This window comes from Manis javanica, chromosome 14 (genome assembly GCF_040802235.1).
Source record: "Manis javanica isolate MJ-LG chromosome 14, MJ_LKY, whole genome shotgun sequence".
Taxonomy (NCBI): Eukaryota; Metazoa; Chordata; class Mammalia; order Pholidota; family Manidae; genus Manis; species Manis javanica.
This window is the reverse complement of record NC_133169.1, coordinates 51,679,412-51,699,330: the sequence shown is the minus strand read 5'-3', so window position 1 is coordinate 51,699,330 and position 19,919 is coordinate 51,679,412. Positions and strand designations below refer to the sequence as shown.

At 35.4% G+C, this 19,919-nt stretch overlaps 1 protein-coding gene across 1 annotated transcript in view; it reads right to left on the bottom strand.

Moving 5' to 3' along the window:
- Positions 1-19,919, bottom strand: part of MEIKIN (meiotic kinetochore factor) — an 83,268-nt gene that overhangs the window by 59,574 nt on the left and 3,775 nt on the right. Inside the window, exons 4-6 of the mRNA XM_073221620.1 lie at positions 13,943-14,077; positions 7,318-7,437; positions 2,411-2,481 (exon numbers count right to left, since the gene is read on the bottom strand). Of these exons, the coding sequence (XP_073077721.1) occupies positions 2,411-2,481; positions 7,318-7,437; positions 13,943-14,077 (326 nt within the window). The remainder of the gene's footprint in view (positions 1-2,410; positions 2,482-7,317; positions 7,438-13,942; positions 14,078-19,919) is intronic.

The following is a 19,919-nucleotide window of genomic DNA, read 5'->3' as shown; positions in this document are numbered from 1 at the left end:
CACCTGAACTCTTAATTCTGTCTGAATATCTGCTTCCCAGTGGTCCCAAGGGACAAAATTGTCAACTGTCAGTCCATTTAGACAACATCCGCCTGTAAATAGACGCAAGTATATAGCTTCTCTGCATTTTTTCTTAGATTGGTTAAGAAATTATGCATCTCTAAACCTTCCCAATAAGTACATTTGCTTTTTATACTCTTTTCAAGAAGTAGTTAATAAAAGGTCAGCGCTTACCAAAGCAGGTTCCAGGGACCAAGGCAGCAGAACTTTGGAAACTGATCTACCTGAACTGCTTTCAAGAGCAGACTTCTGGTGAGATGATGGAGCCTTGACTTGAAGATGATGAGCACTTAACTTTGTCTGAAAATTTCTATCTTTAGGATCAGAATCTTTTTCAGGCTGAAACAAATTCATAATTATAAAATACATTTCAGAGTGCTATAGAAACATTTGTAGCACTTCTCAGTTGTTCTATTTTTACTGTAATGTATATAATACATATGTTACAATTGTTTCAATTAAAATGGAATATCTATTTTAGCTCTTATTCCTTTAATGTGAAAAGTTTTTTCAACTTAAAGATAAATGTTTTTCTTAAAAAACATTTTTTTATATATCTAAAGGAAAAAAATCTTTGCAAGACAAAATAGTTTGAAGTACACTCAGCTCAAAGAATTTCTCTATCACATTTAAGGTTACAGCTCCCAAAGAGTGTTCTGTGAAAGGAAATGATAATGACATCTCTCTATTTATCAATATTTAAAACTAAATTTTAGAGAAAACTTTCAATATATTTGTATAAATGTCTTTACTGTGTGATAACCTTCTTTTAAGAAGCCCAAAGTCCTCTCTAACACTTCAGAAAGCTGCATCTACAAGACAGCGTGTTGCTTTACCAACTAATCCCTGCCCCAAACACTCAGACTGCTCAGCAACCTGTCTCAGGCTTTCCGGAGGCATTTATAACAGTATTCAAAGTTTACATATATTCAGCATAACTGAGAAGGTAGAATTTGAGTTGGGCCTGAAAGGGAAGTTGTTGGTTTTTTAAGCAACTTTACTGAGATGTTAATTCACAAACCATAAAACTCACTCATTTAAAGAGTAAAATTCAATGGTTATTAGTATAGTCACAGGGTTACGCAATCACCTCAGCGGCCTAATTTTAGAATACTTTTGTTACCCTTAAGAGAAACCCCACGCCCACTAGCAGTCAAGCTCCACTTCATCCTCACCAGACCTAAGTAACCACTAATCTATGTACACCTTATGTGTGTGTGTATATATATGTAATATATATATATATTACATATAATGTATAATGTAAGTATATATAATGTATATATAAAAATACATATAATGTGTGTGTGTATATATATATGTATATATAAAACATATATACTAATCTCTTTATATATTTGCCTATCTTGGATATTTCTTATAAATGAAATCATATAATATGTGGTCTTTGTGACTGGTTTCTTTCATGCTGCATAATGTTTTCAAGGTTCATCCAGTTGTAGCATGTAGCTTCATTTGTTTTTATTGTCAAATAATATTCTATTGTATGGACATACTCTATTTTATTTATCTATTCATCAGTAGATGGGCATTCTGAATGTTTCCACTTTGTAGCTATTATTAATAAATGCTGCTATGACCATTGATATGTATGTTTTCAAGAAGGTATATGTTTTTATTTCTCCTGGGTATAACCTCAGAGTAGAATTGCTGAGTCCTATGGTAACTCCATATTTACAGTTTGGGAGAACAGCCAAACTGTATTTCAAAGTGACTGCACTATTTCATATTCCCATGGGGATGTTTGAAGTTCCCAATTTCTCTACATTATTATTAACATTGGTTATTATCTGTCTTTTTTATTATAGTTATCCTAGTAGATATGAAGTAATAGCTCATTGTGGTTTTGATTTGCATTTTCCTAATGACTAATGATATTGAACATGTTGTCAGGTGCTTATTGGCCATTTATGTATCTTCTCTGGAGAAATACAAGTAAGGTTTTATATACCAGCATCTTAGGGATGGGAAAACTAGAGTCAGAAAGAGACACATGCTAGGACCAAAGCTTTTGAAAAAGGGCAGAACATACAAGACTATAAGAAATGGCATTTAATGCAAGCTGTGACATATTTAAGATACTTGATTTCCATTCGATATGGAAGTTTGTGTGTGTGAGAGAGAGAACTGGTGGAGCCTGAGCCTGAGATAGTATGCATGGAAGCAGGAAAGGAAATGGAATAATGTAATCTAATTGCTAAACTCCAAGTAGGTTTTAAATTATTGACTTAAATATCTGAACAATAATTCCTATAAAAATGTTGGTTAAAAATATGCTCCGTATTAATGAACTTTATAGTTTATGTAGTTACTCTACTTCAATACTTGCTTTTTTCTTTGTTTTTTCAGAGGTCGAAGAGTAAGTTTTCTCAGCAAGTAAAACTTCACAAGTTGTATTATCTATAAATAAAAACATACTTTAGTATTTTAATTATTTAACCTGTGAGTACTTATAAGTACAGAAAAAGGAACTCAAATTTGGAAAACAAAATAAAACTGATTTTAGTGATTGTGTCTTATAATCGTTTTAGAATGATTACAAAGCTTAATATATGTTGATGATCTGACCTGCTGCAGATAAGAGAAAGCATTCTTAAAAATATCTTTATCTCAAGAGATCCAGGTTTCACAGGAGTAAATAAATTCTGTATAAAAGATTTACTGTTAGGTAGTAGAGAAGGCTTTTGTGATTAAAATTCTTCATTAGTTAGCCTTCCATTTCCACTCTCCTGGATTTTCGGGCTCTCCCTTTTTACTGCAACTTTTCTGTCAGTATTTAAAACATATTCAGGTCTCTTTCATCTTCCCCAAAATTCTACTTGTATCTCATACCCCTTCCTGCTACATACCCTTCTCTCTCATCTTATCCATTTCATATTTTTTCAAAGAGCTGTCCTCATGCACTAATGTAACTCCCTCTCCTGTGCCCGACTCCCAAGGCACAGCCATCTAGTTTCAGCTCCCATCGTCGAGCAGGAACCTTCCTCTCGAGCAGGAACCGTCCTGCCTTTCTGGACAAACAGTTTGCTGGATGAAATACAGGATGCCCACTTCAGTCTGAATTCCAGATAAACAACAAGTAATTTATTTTTTTTTTTTTGAGAGGGCATCTCTCATATTTATTGATCAAATGGTTGTTAACAACAATAAAATTCTGTATAGGGGGGGTCAATGCTCAATGCACAATCATTAATCCATCTCAATCCTAGTTCTCGTCAGTCTCCAATCTTCTGAAGCATAACGAACAAGTTCTTACATGGTGAACAAGTTCTTACATAGTGAATAAGTTCTTACATGGTGAACAGTACAAGGGCATTCATCACAGAAACTTTCGGTTCTGATCACGCATTATGAACTATAAACAATCAGGTCAAATATGAATATTCGTTTGATTTTTATACTTGATTTATATGTGGATCCCACATTTCTCCCTTTATTATTATTATTATTATTTTTAATAAACTGCTGAAGTGGTAGGTAGATGCAAGATAAAGGTAGAAAACATAGTTCAGTGAAACAACAAGTAATTTTTTAGTGTATTTCCCAAGTAAGAGTACAAGCATATATAATACTTGTGGCATAATTATTTTAAAAGTATTTGCTGCTTATCTGAATTCAAATTTAACTGGGCTTTCTGTATCTTTACTTGCTAAATTTGACAACACTTGAGGCTAATCACTCCTCTCATTTTCATCTCCCAAAACAGAAGTAGTAGGTTTGAGAGTTCTATAAGAGATAAAATTGTTATCAAGATTTGGTAAGAGATTGGATATAGGAAGTGACAAAGAGGAAAGTGTCGAGAATACCTGCCATGTTCCTGGTTTGCTGTGCTACATTTGCTAATGGAGATGGAGGACCAGGAGAGATGTGGGTCATGACAGTTCTCAGTCTTCTATCCTTGTTTTATTTATCTCTTGGTAACTTTTGTTCTGAATGTTGGAGTGTTTCAGTCATATTCTTTTTACATATTTATTTTCTATGTATTTTCACTTCCTAGGTAATCTCTTCTAATCCTAAGGCTTCAAAACATCTATGCAGACCCTAAATATTTATCTGCAGCCTGGCTGAGGGTGTAACTGATATAGAGGGATCCTGAGCTGAGATGGAAGGATTGGGTCCTACTGATATCATTTGAAACCCTGGATCAAGTTATATCTGCAACTGATTTACTGCTAGATTTTTCAGAATCACATAGTAATAAATTTCCTTTTTAATCTAGTACAGTTTGAGGTAGACTTTTTGTCATTTACAGGGGATGAAGAATCTAAGTGGAATATTTACTAAGGAGACAGGAGGCTTCTTTGGGTGCTTTATATCAGCGATGGAGTTGCCAAACTAAACATGAAATACAAGACAAGGCTTTCAAACACTGTCAGAAATACTGCCGTCCAGATAGCTCTCAGCTCTCCCATAAAGGACCCCATACTCAATATTAGCTCTTAAGCTGATCTTCCTTCCATTTTGTGGCAGGTTCTGCTAGGACAGCTGACAGCATCCATTCCTACTCCCCTGCTTCATTTTTCCATTTTCTCTTGCTTTCTACCAGTAAAGAGGCTAGGAAAGCAAAATCCTTGGTTTTTTGGTAAATTTTACCAAAGTAGCCTCCCAAGTGGTCTGTAGATATATGACTTAGTTCTGACCAGTGGACCTAAATAGAAGTCTGCTGGGGAATTTCTGGGAAAGCTTTTGCTCTTCTGACAAAAGGAAATGTACTTGGCTAGGGAGGCTTTTTCTGCCAAGAATGCTGCTGTCGTGCCTGGAGGCTTAGCAACCATCTTACAACTATGGGGTAACAAGCCAACATACTTCATAGTAAAAAGACAGAAAGAGTCTAGTATCTTATGGACATTAGTAAGCTGATAACACAATCTAGCTCTGGCCTGGGAAGAAAAGTCAATATAAATAAACATTTTTTGGCATGACAAAAAATACCATTAACAAAAAGACAAATGACTAACTGGGAGAAAATATTCACAAAGAGGCTCAGGTTCCTAATATACAATGAACTCTTAAAAATTGAGGGTAAAGGATGAAAAATATCAATTGGAAAATGGGGCAAAGAAATGAACAGAAAATTTATACACAACACACACACATACACACACACAAAATAAATATGGCCCTCAAATTCATGAAAAATATTTAAACTCACATATAATCAGGGAAATGCAATTTAAAATAATACTGAGATACAACTTCTCATCTACTAGAGTAGCAAAACTTTAAAAATATGACAATATGTTTTGTGGGTGTGGGTATGGGGAAACAGGCACTCCAATACATTGCTGGGTAGAGTGCAAACTGGTACAATCCTTCCAAAGGAAAATTTGAGAATACTTAACAAAACTATATATTCACTTACCTTTTGACCCAGCCATCCTACTTATGGGAATATACCTTGAAGATATATTACCAATAATATTAATATATGTATCATGAGTTTATTCATTGAAGCATTGTTTATAATGGCAAAATACTAGGAAAAAAACCCAAATACCCAATTCACAGGAGAGTGGTTAAGTAAAGGAAAATATATCCACATAATGGAGTGGAGTGCAGCTGTGAAAAACATGGAAAATATCTCTGTAAAACCATATGAAGTGATTTCCAGTTCATATTATTAAGTGGGAAAAGCAAAATGAAAAAAGTATCTATACATAAAAGTATGCTATCTTTCATGTAAGAAAGAAGTAAAATACATAGTTATCTATTTGTGCAAAAGAAAGACAAGAAAGGTGAATCCTAAACTAAAGAGACTGGTTATCTATAAGGGGTGTGTAGGAAAGGGATATAAAGTAGAGAGAATAGGATCAGGGTATCAGGGGGAAGAAGGAAAAGTGATACTTTTGTGAAAATACTGTTTTGTATAGCTATGGCTCTTAGAACCATAGTAACGTTTCATATGCCTTTGCGTTTCCCCAGCTCCCCAAATAAATGAACAAAATCAAATAGGATGGGAGAACCAAAACTTGGATTTAACACTAACAAATGATTTAACAATATTACAAGTGAATCACAACTGCACTGAAAGGGGAGGGAAGGAAGAGAATTAATCAACATAACTTTGGAAAACAGCATGTTGACTGGATACTGTAATGTTAAACACAAACAACTGTACACAACTGGGAAACAATTCTGAAACTCCTTTATTTATATACTGGAATTAAATAAAATATTGGATTTTAATGCATAAAGTAAAATAAATATCCATGAGCTTATACTACATATATACTCCATATATACTCTATATAAATATCCATCATTTATAATGATGTAATATAATCGAGTAATATATACTGATATAAGAAATTGAATAAATAAGTGGCAGAAAAGAGTTCTGTAACCATAAAATTCCAATTAATAAATGTAGCAAAAAAGAGTGAAATAGAAAATCACCACTGGGCAGTTGCAGTCAAGTTCCTCTATGACTGGTAATATCAGTGAATGAAAGGAGAAGCAGGATTTACAGAGTCTGAAACTACCTTTCCTAGATAGTTATGAACTACAAAAGGAAACTAGTAACTTTACAATGGAGAAAACCAGAAGATAACACCTCTATGAAGTGACGAAGTCTAACACTACCAGTGATAAGATACACTGACATCAAGAACTCCTTAATACAATGTACTCAGAAGGGCACATCATTTCTGTGGTGTTCTTATCAAAAACTGCATAAACTCATCCCAGTCATGAGAAAACATTAGACAAATTCAAACTGAAGAACATTCTACCAAATAATTGATCTGTAATCTTCAAAAGAATCAAGGTCATGAAAGACAAAGACAGACTGAGGAGCTGTCATGGGTACAGCAGACTAAGGGAGAAATGACAATCACATCCTAGATAGGATCCTGAAGAAACGACATTAGTGGAAAACTGTGAAATGTGAATAAGGGCTGTAGTTGAGTTAATAGTTTTACACCCATGTTAACTTTCTGATTCTGATCATTGGTCTGAAGTTATACAACATTAAGGAAGGCTGGATGAGAGGTGTACAGGAACCCTTTGTACTATTTTTGCAACTTTTCTGCAAGTCTAAAATTAGTTCAAGATAAAAATTATGAAAGAGCAAACCCATATAAGCTTAGGTAGCATTAGTCAGATATATGTAGCCAAAGGTAATCCTAATTGATAAACTTAGTTTACAAATCATTCAAAAGAAAAAAAATACTTAGCTTTTTCCAACATAGATGAGGGTTTTCTCCTGGCATGAGAAAAAATAATGTGGAAACTCACCTAGAATTGCAGAAAGATTTGGAAACTGTGGTGCCTTCTCTATTGATACTGCTTTACTGGTGTCCAGCAGAGTGGAATTCTTGCGTTGCCTGTGTTCTTCCAACACAGGACACTCCCAATCTAAAAAAGCCAGGAGACATGGCCCAAAACATGGACCAGCACACAAGGGCAGGTGGCCTTTCCCCCCCAACTTAGGTCCCCAACTTATACCAGCTATGGTAATTCAAGAAGGTTTTGCATGAGACAGAGAAAAAAGAGAAGCCTTGATGGCATCAGTACAGTAAATAATCTTTGGGCTATTCCAGTGCTGTAACTCACTTTCTCACATAGATTTTTGGTCCATAAAGATTATTGATCTAAGGGGAGACAGTATACATGGGAGATGCCTCTCATGTATAATTTATACGTATATCCCATTAAAAATCATATCACTAAATAACATACAACTATTAAATAAATGCCAGTTTTAAGCTTTTTATTGAATTTCCACTATTGAAAAATGAGGCTATTCTCTCTTATATCTTCCTATCCCCACCTTTCCCACACTTTCCATTGTCCTCATTATTATCATGTCACATATTTAGTTAGATCAGTATTTAATATAGACATTATGATTGTAATTGCTATAAAAATGCTATTTATTCTTATGGTATACCATGACCAAAAATTTTTTTTGTTTTTCATGGAGCCAATAAAAGTCTTTTTTATTTACTTTTCTGTTATTTTTCAAGTATTTATTCCCAAACTCTACCAAATTATGTAGATTCATTGTTTATTCCATTCTCTGGTGTTCTGAAGTTTCATAATGCTCTATCTTCATGTTTTTTATCTACTCTGCTAGCCATGCTGTGGCTAGAAATCATATTCTTTAGCTATATAAAATGTCCTTGAATTATACTGGATAATTTTCTTCCTGCTATTTATTTCACTATCTTTCTGGAACCTTACTATTTGATATTTGATTTCATACACTGCTTCTCTAACAACTTTTTTTCCCTAATTGTAATCTTTAAAAATTTTTTTCTCCTCGTTTTCTGGGAAATCTCCTCAAGCTTATCTTCTAATCCTTCTACTGAATCTTCCATTCTGCTTTTGCATTTAATTTGTTCTCTGAATACCCTTTATTCTTATTTAATGGATGCTATATTTTCTTATCTCAATGAAGACTTTTCCCCCAAGATTTTCCTCTCCTTGTGTTTCTATTTCTGCTTAGTTTCCTTTTCTTATTTCACTGTGGTAGGAACACTCAACATGAAAATCTACCCTTTCAAGTTTGTAAGTTTACAATACAGTAGTTGTAACTACAGGCATGGTGTTATACAGCAGATCTCTAGAACTGATTCAGCTTGTATAACTGAAACTTCATGCTTGTTGGAATAGTCAATCCCTCTCTCCCTCTCTCCCTAGAACCTGGCAATCAACATTCTGCTCTCTACTTCTATGAACTTGACTATTGTAGCTATCTCATAACTGGACTCATATAGTATTTGTCTTTCTGTGACTGGCTTATTTCACTTAGTATAATGTCCTCAAGGTTCATCCATGTTGTTGTATACAGCAACATTTCCTTCTTTTTTAAGGTGGAACAATACTCCATTGTATGTATGTAACATACTGTCTTTATCCATTCATCCATCAATGGCCACTTAGGTTATTTCCACATCTGGCTAGTTTAAATATGCCACAATGAACACGACAAATATCTCTTCAGGATCCTGATTGCAATTATTTTGGATTATTATCTAAAAGTAGGATTACTGGATCATATGGTAGTTCTATTTTTAACTTTTTGATGAACCTCTATACTGTTTTCCACAGCAGCCATACCATTTTACATTCCCATCAACAGTGTGCAAAGGTTCCAATTTCTCCACATCATTGCCAACATTTGTTATCTTTATTTTTTTTAATAACACCATCCTAATAGGTGTGAGACAATATCTCATTGTGGTTTTGCTTTGCATTTTCCTGATGATTACTGATGTTGAGCATCTTTGAATATACCTGCCACCATTTGTAATTCTTCCTTCCTTGAGGAAATGTTTGTTCAACCTTAGCCCATTTTTTAATCAAGTTACCTGGATTTTTTTTTCCTATTGAGTTGTAAGAGCTTCTTATATATTTTGGATATTAATCTCTTATCAGGTATGCGGTTTGCAAATATTTTCTCTATTTTTGTAGATTGCCTTGTGTTGATTGTTTCTTCTGTGCAAACAAATGCTTTTTAGTTTTAGGAGGTCCTATTTACCTATCTTTGCTTTTGTTGCCTGTGCTATTTGTGTCATATTTAAGAAATCATTGCCAAGACCAAGTTCATGAAGCTTTCCCATTTTTTTTTCTAGGAGTTTTAAAGCTGTTGGTCATATTCTTAGGTCTTAAATCAACTGTTGTATCCATTATTGGAAGTGGGGTACTGAAGTCTCCCATTCTCACTGTATTAGTGTCTATTTCTGCCTTCAGTTTAGTTTTGTATTTGCTTTATATGTTAGAGTGTCTGATGTTGGGGGCATATTTATTTATAATTGTTATAAGTTCCTTATGAATTGACCCTTTTATCATTATATACAATATCCTTCTTTGTGTCTTGTGATGGTTTGGCTTAAAGTTTATTTTATCTAAGTATATCCACTCCTGCTTTCTCTTGGTCGCCATTTGCATAGAACATCTTTACTCATCTGTTATTTTCAGCCTGTGTATCCTTAAATCTAAAGTGAGTCTTTTGTAGATAGCATGTAATTTAATCTTTTTGTAACCCACTCAGCCACTCTTCGTGTTTTGAATAGAGAATTCATTTATATTTAAACCAATTACTGATATGGAAGGACTTGCTACCATTTTGTTAATTGTTTTCTGCCTGTTTCATAGTTTTTTTGTCCTTCTTTTCCTCTCTTGCCATCTTTCTTTGTGTTTGATTTTTTAATATTAATATATCTTGATTCCTTTCTATTTTTCTTTTGTGTATTTTCTATAGGTATTTTTTATGGTCACCATGGGACTTACATAAAACATAATTTTAACAGTCTATTTTAAGTTGACAGCAACTTCAATCATATACAGAAACTACACTTTACTTCTCCCCTCACACATTACTGATGTTATAATTTCCATCTTTTTATATTGTGTATCCATTACCATATTTTCAGTTATTGCTATTTTTGATATTTTTGTCTTAGCTCTTATACTAGGATTAAAAATGATTTATATACCACTAAAGTATTAAGTATTCTGTATTTATTGATATACTTACCAGTGCTTTACATTTTCTATGTTTTATTGTGGCTCTTTAGAGTCCTTTGCTTCAACTTGAAAAACTACCTTTAGCATTTCTTCTGACACAGGTCCATGGTTTTTAATTCCAGGTTAATTTGTCTGGGAAAGGCCTTATCTCTTTGTTTTTTAAGGAGTTTTGCTACTTATAGTGTTCTTGGTTGACAGTTTTTTTGTCTTTAAAGTACATTCACTACGTCATTCCACTCCCTACTAGCCTGGAAACTCTGTGGAGAAGTCTGTATGTAGTCTAATGGGGGTTCCCTTGTTCATATCAAGTTGCTTTTCTATTGCTGCTTTCAAAATTCTTTGTCACTGACTTTTGACAACTTGATTATCTGTCCCAGTGTGGATTTCTTTGGTTTATCTTATTTGAGGTTTGTTGGGCTTCCTTGTTCTTAATGTACATTTCCTTCCCTAGATTTGGCAAGTTTTCAGCCATTGCTTCTGTAAGATTTCTGATCCTTCCTCCCTCCACCTTCTCTTTCTGGGACTCCCATAATGTATACATTGACCTGTTTGACTGTCTTATAAGACTCTTATGCTTTCTTTATTCTTCTACATTCTTTTTCCTTTTTGCTCCTCTGACTGGGTAATTTCAAATGAGCTATCTTTGAGTTCACTGATTCTTTCTTCTGCTTGATTTAACCTGCTGTTGAATTCCTTTACTGGATTTTTCAGTTCAGTTATTGCATTCCTCAGCTCTAATATTTCTGTTTGGTCCTTTTAAAAATTTTCTATACTATTTTCTTGAAATTCTCACTTTTTAATGCATTGTTCTTTTGAGCTCACTGAACATCTTTATTACAATTATTTTGAATTCTCTGTCAGGTAATTAATATGCCCCCATTTGATTAGGGTCAGCTTCTAGAGCTTTATATTATTCCTGTTTTGGGACCATGTTTCCCTGCTAGTTCTTTTCCTCTGATTCTTAGTGCTGGTATCTGCACATCTGGAAGAACAGCCACCTCTCCCATTCTGATTTGCAGATTGGCCTCATACAGGTGACTCCCACTAATCAGCCCAACCAGAGATTCTGGGATCCTCTCAAACCTTCTTGCTAATCCAAACCATCACCTTTGTTCTTAGTGGCCACCACGCACCTAGAGTATACAGTCTTATCATTACTCTGAGAAAGGTGAGACAGAATCCATTCCCTTGGGAAGCCCTGGAAATGCTGGAATATTGGACATACAGTCTAACTCCCTCCCCAGAGAAAAACTGGAATCTAGTGCATGTTTGCATGCTAAACTGCTTTGTTCTGAGCATCTATCAAGCTTCTAGATTATGTCAGGTCCCATCAGTACTCTGAGATAGGCAAGACAGTAGCAAATGCTTTGAGCAGCTCCCAGACAATTTAGAACATTTGACATGTGGTTCAGTCGTTTTCTTCCCTTCCTAGGAAGAAGCTGAGAACTCGGGGTTTATTTCCAATTGTATGGCACTGTGCTGGGGGTATGTATTAGGTGAGGGAGTGTCTTGAATTTTCTTACTGGCTTTGATGTAGCTGGTCTTATGCTTTCCTGGGATATAGGAGACCCTCAGCTAGTTTCTAAATTTCTCAAAAAGGTAATTAGTCCATGTATTGCTGTTGAATTGGTGTGTCTGTGGGAGAGGGAGGGACTAGGGCTTCCTACTTCAACTCCTTGGTGATATCACTCCCATATTTTCCTTTGTTTTAATCTCCATGGTTTATTTTAGAGGAATTCTTCAGAAGTCTGGTGATACTTGACTCTCTGTTCATATTTAAGAGGGGTCCATAAAAGGCCAATGGCATGCCAGTGACTTAGTTGGGGCCTGTCACACAGTTGGTTTCACTGAAGGGAGCTCTTGTCAGTTTCTACAAAGGACTGAGGTCAGTATCTTTAGATATTTTCTTTAGGGTTGCTCAGATTTCCTAGGAAAGAATCTTCTTCTGTCTGGAAGGTTCAAGTCTGGGGCTAGGATTCAGGAAGCTGAGCAGAGAAATGGACTGTTGGGTTGGGATGCAGATTGGCACCGGGTAAGCAGGTCCCACATTTAGAAAGTATACTCTCATTTAATTCTGTGTTCAGTATAGTATTTGAAGCAGTCGGCTTTTTCTATATAATAAATACCCTTAGAATCAGTGGCATAAAATGAAAGCATTTGTTTCTTATTCCCATGCCTACTGGTTGGCTCAGGCAGCTCTGGTTCCAGTTAAGGTCTGCTGATCAGCTGGGGAAGCACTCTGCAGTCTGCAGGTTGCCTGAGGTTGTTCTGCTCTGTACTTCTTTTTGTGAAGTCCCACAGGAGAGGAAAAAGCTAATTAGGACATATTCTTCTCATGATGGCTAAGGGGTAAGACAACAAGACCAATAATTTAAAGATATTTCAAAGGTTTCCTTTGTTTCATTCACTGATATCCTATTGCCTAAAACAAGTCAGATGTCCAACCCCAAAGCCAAAAAGTGAAAAAGGATACTCTACTCACTTTGAGGCTATGGCAGAGGCGTGGTAATATATTACTACATGGGAATGAGTAGTTGGTACCAATGTTTCAAAACAGCAGAGTACCCCTGCTATTAACAGTGCCTAGTATCCTCTAGTCCAGAGTCTGTCTGCTTTAAAACAACCCAAAGAATAAATCTCCAGGCTCTCTTTGAGTAGGAAAGGGGTAGTCACCACAACTTCCATGTTGCAGACATATCTTTCTACAAGTATTTGGTGCAGCCAAGTTGAGAGCTTTTATGGGATAATATTGTGTAAAATGGCTTATTTCTGGGTTATCCTATTGTTGATTTAGAACTCAGCTTTCTCAGGTCTGCTACAGACTAGATGCCCTCTAACTTTTCAAACTTTGTGCTTTATTTCCTCCAATTCTCTACCCTTAATGATTTTTGTTTTTTTAAAAACATGCTGTTTTCTGCCACTGTAGAAAGTTGTGGAGGAAGGCATGTGTTCAATCTGCCATCATTAAACTGAAGGCTCTTAATTAAATGTACAGTAAATGTAAATAACTGCTAATTTGTAGGAAAAATTCAAGCAGGGAGAAGGCCTACTTAACATTTAACTTATTTGCTGAAAAGTAAAAGTAGTACAGGAAATAAAGATAGCTGATTGTTCAAAAGAACAAGTATACATTCATTATGTGTAAAACTGCTTAATAATTGGATGTGTATTGCATGTGTGACTCTCTTCATCATTCCCTGATCTGAGGGCTTTTGATGTATAGTTCTGTGTGATGGAGTGTGGAACACAGTGGATAGCGGGCAGGGGCAGGAGGTTTTGGTGTGAAAGATAGTACACCTTCTCAAAAGGAACATTATTTATTGGAGGATTTGTGGACAAGAAACAGTTTCTGTGGTAGGCCACCTTAAGGCTGAAATTAATTTCTCACCTAAATAATCTGATCTTCTGAAGAGTTCAGGTGATGGGAAGCTACTTAAACTCTCTTCAAAACTCTTGTATTCTGTATGAGAGTCTATGACTGAATCGCTAAGAAGAGAACTGGAAATATCTTGCAAACTTAGTCCTGTAGAATAAACAAACAAAAAGGGTAAAACGTTTCAATAGTAAACAGCTCAAAATCCTAAAAATTCAAATTTGTAGAAATGTATAGGCAGTTGTATACTAAGAATGTGAAATAACATATATAACTGAAAAGGCCTATAACTGTACATCATTCTAATTTCTATCTTAGGAAATAATTCTGTTTTTGATATAGAGAAAATCCTTTTCCATTTTTTTTCAAAGTTTTATAACTTATTCTTTCCCTATTTTGGTTCAGTTGTGAATCTTTACCCCAGAATCCAGGTTTTATATATAAATAAGCTACTAATTTTATACTAACTAGCTGAGGAGAAGAAAGTGTAATTCTAGGTATTTCATTTAAAAAACGAGCCTAACATAGACAAATAGATCAAAGAAACTGAACAGAGTCCTGAAATAGACTCACCCATACACGAGCAACTGATTTTTTTTTTTATTAAGGTATCATTGATATACAATCTTATGCTCAGGTTTCAAATGAGCAACATTGTGGTTACTAGACTCCCCCCATTACCATGTCCCCACCACATACCCCATTACAGTCACTGTCTGTCAGCGTAGTAAGATGCTATAGAGTCACTATTTGTCTTCTCTGTTATGAGCAACTGATTTTTAACCAAAATACAAAGGCAATTCAGTGGAGAAAGAATATTCTTTTAAATAAATTATGTTGGAACAACTGGATATCCATATGCAGAAGCAAAACAGAAAAAAATTGCACTCATACTGTCCATCATACAAAACATTAACTCTAAGTCGATCATAGACCTAAATGTAAATCCTAAAACTAAAAGACTTCTAGAAAATAACAGAGGAGAAAATTGTCATGACACTGAGTTAGGCAATGATTTCTCTGAAATAGCACTAAAAGGATGGTTCATGAAGCAACAGAATGACAAATTGGACTTCATCAAATTAAAACGTTTCTCTTCAAGAGAGACTATCAAGATGAAAAGACAGGCCACAGACTAAGAGAAAACATTTTCAAATGGGCTGGAAAGCAGAATATGAAGAATATGAAAAATTCAAGAGTAAGAAAACAAACATCTCAATATGAAAACAGGCAAAATATTTGAACAGAGCCAGTCTCTGTTCATCCATTACCTACCTGAGACAACTAACTCTTCTTCCTACTTGGACCTCACCACACCTTTGCTTTTCCACTCCAACCCCTCCTTTAAGTTGACAAATGTTTGTTACCTGTCCACCTCCTCTAGTCATAGTGCAACACTTTAACTGATTGACCCGATCTACTATCCTTATTCACCTCAGATGCCGGAAATAGGTTATCCCTCGAGTATCTCTTGCTTCCCCTACTCCAGCTGCCCTAGAGTGTCCTCTTCCTGACCTTGCTACTTTTTACTCTTCTCACTCTGTCTTCAACCTTCTCACCCCCAGGTTGTAATTGCTCTTGCCTTCCATCTCTCAAAATTCTATGAATATCACTCACAGGAGAACTATCCCTTCCACTAAACCCCAGAATTCAAGCCAGGCTCAGAAATTAGAAGAACCCCATATTCACAATCTGGGTAGCTGGGTAGAGGAAAGACTAAATAAATATTCATGACTTTATCAGTGGAAGGTTGCTCCCAGTGTCAAAAGTTTAAAATGTAAATGTATTTAAAATTATTCATATCAAATTACATTATACATTTTTAATAAGTCAAATAGTTCTAAAAGTTTATCTTATCTTGTTAAAAACCGCAGTCTTACTTCATACCTCCCCATCAGAATTCCCTACTCTCTAGAGGCATCTACTTTCAACTCTATTAACTATTTTTATCTACTTTTATATTTCTAAAGGACATGTATTTAATGACTATTATTATGACTGCTCAAATATACTTACAGCTGAGCCATTTACTACGAACTACATTCACTGCTTTTCCTAATAGTTTTAGTTTTTTCTTTGAGTTACTGATTACCTTATTTTTAAATTAGTTTTCTAAGTACATATTACTACTTCATCCCAACTTCTGCTCAATTCCTTTAAAAAATGCCAGATTATCTACCAGTTCTTTTTATTTCTTTTCTTTCCTTCCTTCCTCCCTCACCCTCTCTTCCTCTCCCTTTCTTTCCTTCTTTTTCTTTTTTCTTTCTTAAAGGAAGTATTGCTATTGGAGGTCTCAAGACATTTACTCAAGTTTGGACCAGTCATCCTCTATAGACATGCTGCACAGGTATCTTCTTGGGATTTCCCTTTACCATTATTTTAAGAAATTCTTTCATATGTTGCTTGTATTGAGGGTTTAATTCCTAGACCCCATGATTTCTTCTTTGTTGATTTACTCTCTGGTTTTGTTGGAGTATTTCCTTCATTTCCTGAGAAAAGGTTCATGGAAGATTTGTCTAAAAAATTGTTTATACTATTGTCACACTTGAGTGATTGTTTGGTTAGGTACAGAATTCTAGACTAGTATATTAAAAACACTAATTCCATTTATTGATATTTGACAGATTTACACGTCTCTGCTCCCTCTTGCCCTTCTGCCCCATATCTGGGCAGGCTGACAAGAAAGCCCTGGTGCTCCATCTTTGAGAAATGACGAGTTAAAATCATGCATGGGAAACCTCATCCTGGCCCTACCTTCTGACCACATTAAAACCCCAACCCATTCTCCTTTCTCTGCTCTCTCAAGTCATTTTCAGCCCTGCTTGGAAGATGCCCTCCTCTCCAGGAAGCCTCATTATATGAGTAGTAAACATTTCCATACCCTCTTGGTTAGGTGGGTGGCATCATCAGTCTTGAAATCTGAACCAAATTTTGGGTGGGGATCCATCCTATCTCTGCAAAATCAGTTTTCTTCAGAATTTTGAATGCATTTTCCCATGTTCTAGCTTCTAGGGTTGCTTTCGCAAAGTTCAGTGCCATTGACTTCTTGATTGTTTATTTGCAATCCACAATTTTTTTCTCTAAATGACTGAAGGATTTCTCTCTTTATCCTGAGGATTTTTCAACTACATTCTGTTATACCTTGGTGTGGGTCTTTTTCATTTATTGTGATGCATAGTTGGTGGGTCTTTCAAAGTGTACAGTTATGACCATTTTAAATTCCAGAAAAATATCTAGTTTTATGTGTTTTATCATTTATTTCAATTTACTCTATAATGTCTGGAACTACTATTTTTTAGATGTTAATATGCCTAGACTCATCTCATAATCATTTCTTTTTTAGATAGGATCTTTATTAAAACCCAATTCATGTTCCATAAATCTCAATCTTTTTAAGTATACAATTCAGTGGTTTTAGTATACTCACATAGTTGTGTCACCACTGCCACTATTTTTATCTTTTATCTTCTCTTTGATGTTTGTTCAACTTTTGGAATATTTCCTTAAATTCATCATCTAATACTTCTTAGGATGTTTTATTTCTGATTTCACATTTTTATTTTTTAAGAATACTTTTGTTCTCTGAATGTTCCTTTTTATAGTAACCTGCCTTTGTTTCATGGAAAAAAATTTTTTTAATCATCCTGAGGATAATAAATGAAAATATAGCTTTTAAAAGTTTTGTACTACCTATATTCTTCAGGTTTTTATTTGGGTTTTCATTTAAAATGTTTCCTTTAAATGTCTGGTGATTCTTAAAAGTTCAAGAATGAGGTATTAAATAGCAATTGGAAACTGTGGGTTCATGAGCGGAGTTTAGGGAGTAGTGGGCTTTATTGAAGGCTATTTAGATAGGGACCAGGTCATTATTGCCAGAAGAAAGGTCTTCAGGACAAAGAAGTTTCCAAAAGAGAATCCTCCAGTCTCCTAGTTGGGTGTATTTTCCTGAGTGAGATAAGGGGTTTGGAGGCGTCACCACTAAGTGTAACAGACTTAATCATCTTCTCTCCTTCTCCCAGTGCTAGTTTTCAATAAATCGCCCCCACCCTGAGCTGCACATAACATCCCTAAGTCCAGAGCACCTGCTTCAATATTTCTGGACTGCAGGGGTGGGAAACACTGGCCATACAGTAATGGGGAAGGGATTGAAGCATCTGCCACTTCTAAAGATTTCCAAAAATCCTATTTTTAATTGTCTGTATCCTTTACTTAAGAAATATGTAATGCCTCTAATTCCCAACCCTACAGCCTGAAAAAATTGTGTGTTTGCTCCTTGGTCATCCTTACCCTAGGCACCTGGCTTTCAGCATTTTTTTCTCTGTTAGGCTGATCATAATTTATTCACCTATTTTCCAGATTCCAGACTTTTATTGATTATCCCTTGCTAGCTGAGGTCTCTTCATGCTCTTTTTCTCTACCTATGCCTTTACTGATATTTTAGTGAGATTTCAAAATGGAGAAGTAAATGTGTATGTTCGAGCTTCCATATTGAAGTCCTAGATTAATTTTCATCATGTTGCAAAATTACAATATTCCAAGATAGAATTAAGACAACTAAACTATATGGTAAATAGAATTCCATAGGTTGCTCAATACCTAATCATTTATGTTTTATTATGGGGATGAGTATTCTAGTTTTCAACATGGGATGGGAAGATAATAGGTAGTGCTTATTCTCAATGGCTTTAGAACCAAAAGAAACGAAAACAATTATACTGTTGTTCTGAGTCTTATGACTCAAAACAAAGAGTGTACAAAGAGTGCCACAGAACTACCAGGCTAGAACAGCTCATCTGGGAAGAGAGAAGAGTGGCCAGGAAAGGATTCCCAGTAGAGATGACACCTGAGTATTTTTCTGAAGAACAATTACAAGTTGACCAGGTAAAGAGAGAAGAAGGAAAAAGCATTTGCTGAGCACCCACCATGTTCTTTTGCATTTATATTCTGGGCAATATTCCTCTGTTCTATTTTCTATTTTCAGCTGAATTCATTCCAATATTAGGCTTATGATGCTATTTTTAGTTTCCAGAGACTATATACATATATATATATATGTATGTATATACATATATTTTTTGTAGCAGCCTTTTATATTGTGGATTCAATGGCCTCTTCACTCTAAAAGAGAGATGCAGTTTTCTGCCATTTCCTCATATGTTAGTTCTTCTGTTCATTCCATTCATTGCCTCTTTTCCATGGCATTAGTTTTCTTCAAAGGTTTGGCTGTTCATATGTCTGAGGATCTCTGTATGGCAGTGAGTATAAATTCTGAAACAATAGCCTACGTCTGGAGATGTTGGAAGAATGATGAGATATTCTAGGAATTTATGTTCTAGGTATTTTGTCCTCCTCTTTTTCTGAGGACTGTGCGCTACATGGGGGCACTGCCCTATTTATCTGGCTTGCGTCCACACTGGATGCCTGCTGTATCAGAATTCCCACTTCAGAGGACCATACTGTATCTTTATTCTGGGGTTAACAAGCATAAACATAATCCATCTCTTTTACCTTTTTCTCCCTCTGCTATTCTATGGCAATCTGGAGTTACTTCAGACTCTCTTCTGCTTCTCACTCCAGCCCCAACACTGATCCTTAGGAGCCAAACCTTTGATCCACATTGCTTGGGAGTAGTTACCAGGATTTTATCCTGGGAGCACTGATAGCTGCCAGTGCTTCCAATATAAGCAGGGGACGAACAGAAGAGGTAGTTTGTAGTGCCAGAATGTGGTGATTAATCCATCACCTGGATGATTCCTTCCACGCCCCTTCTTTCATGGTGTTTCACATTTACTGACCAAGCATCTAGAGTATGCCTAGAGTTATTCTTACCTCTGCACAGGTTTTTCTCGGCTTTTCATATATTCATCAATATGATCTCATCTGCTTTGAACAATTTCTCAGTATTTCTGTGTGCTGGTAACATCCTTTCTTGTATCCAAAAATAACTTCAATTACACCAATATGTAGAGATGGCTCACAATTTCTATAGGCA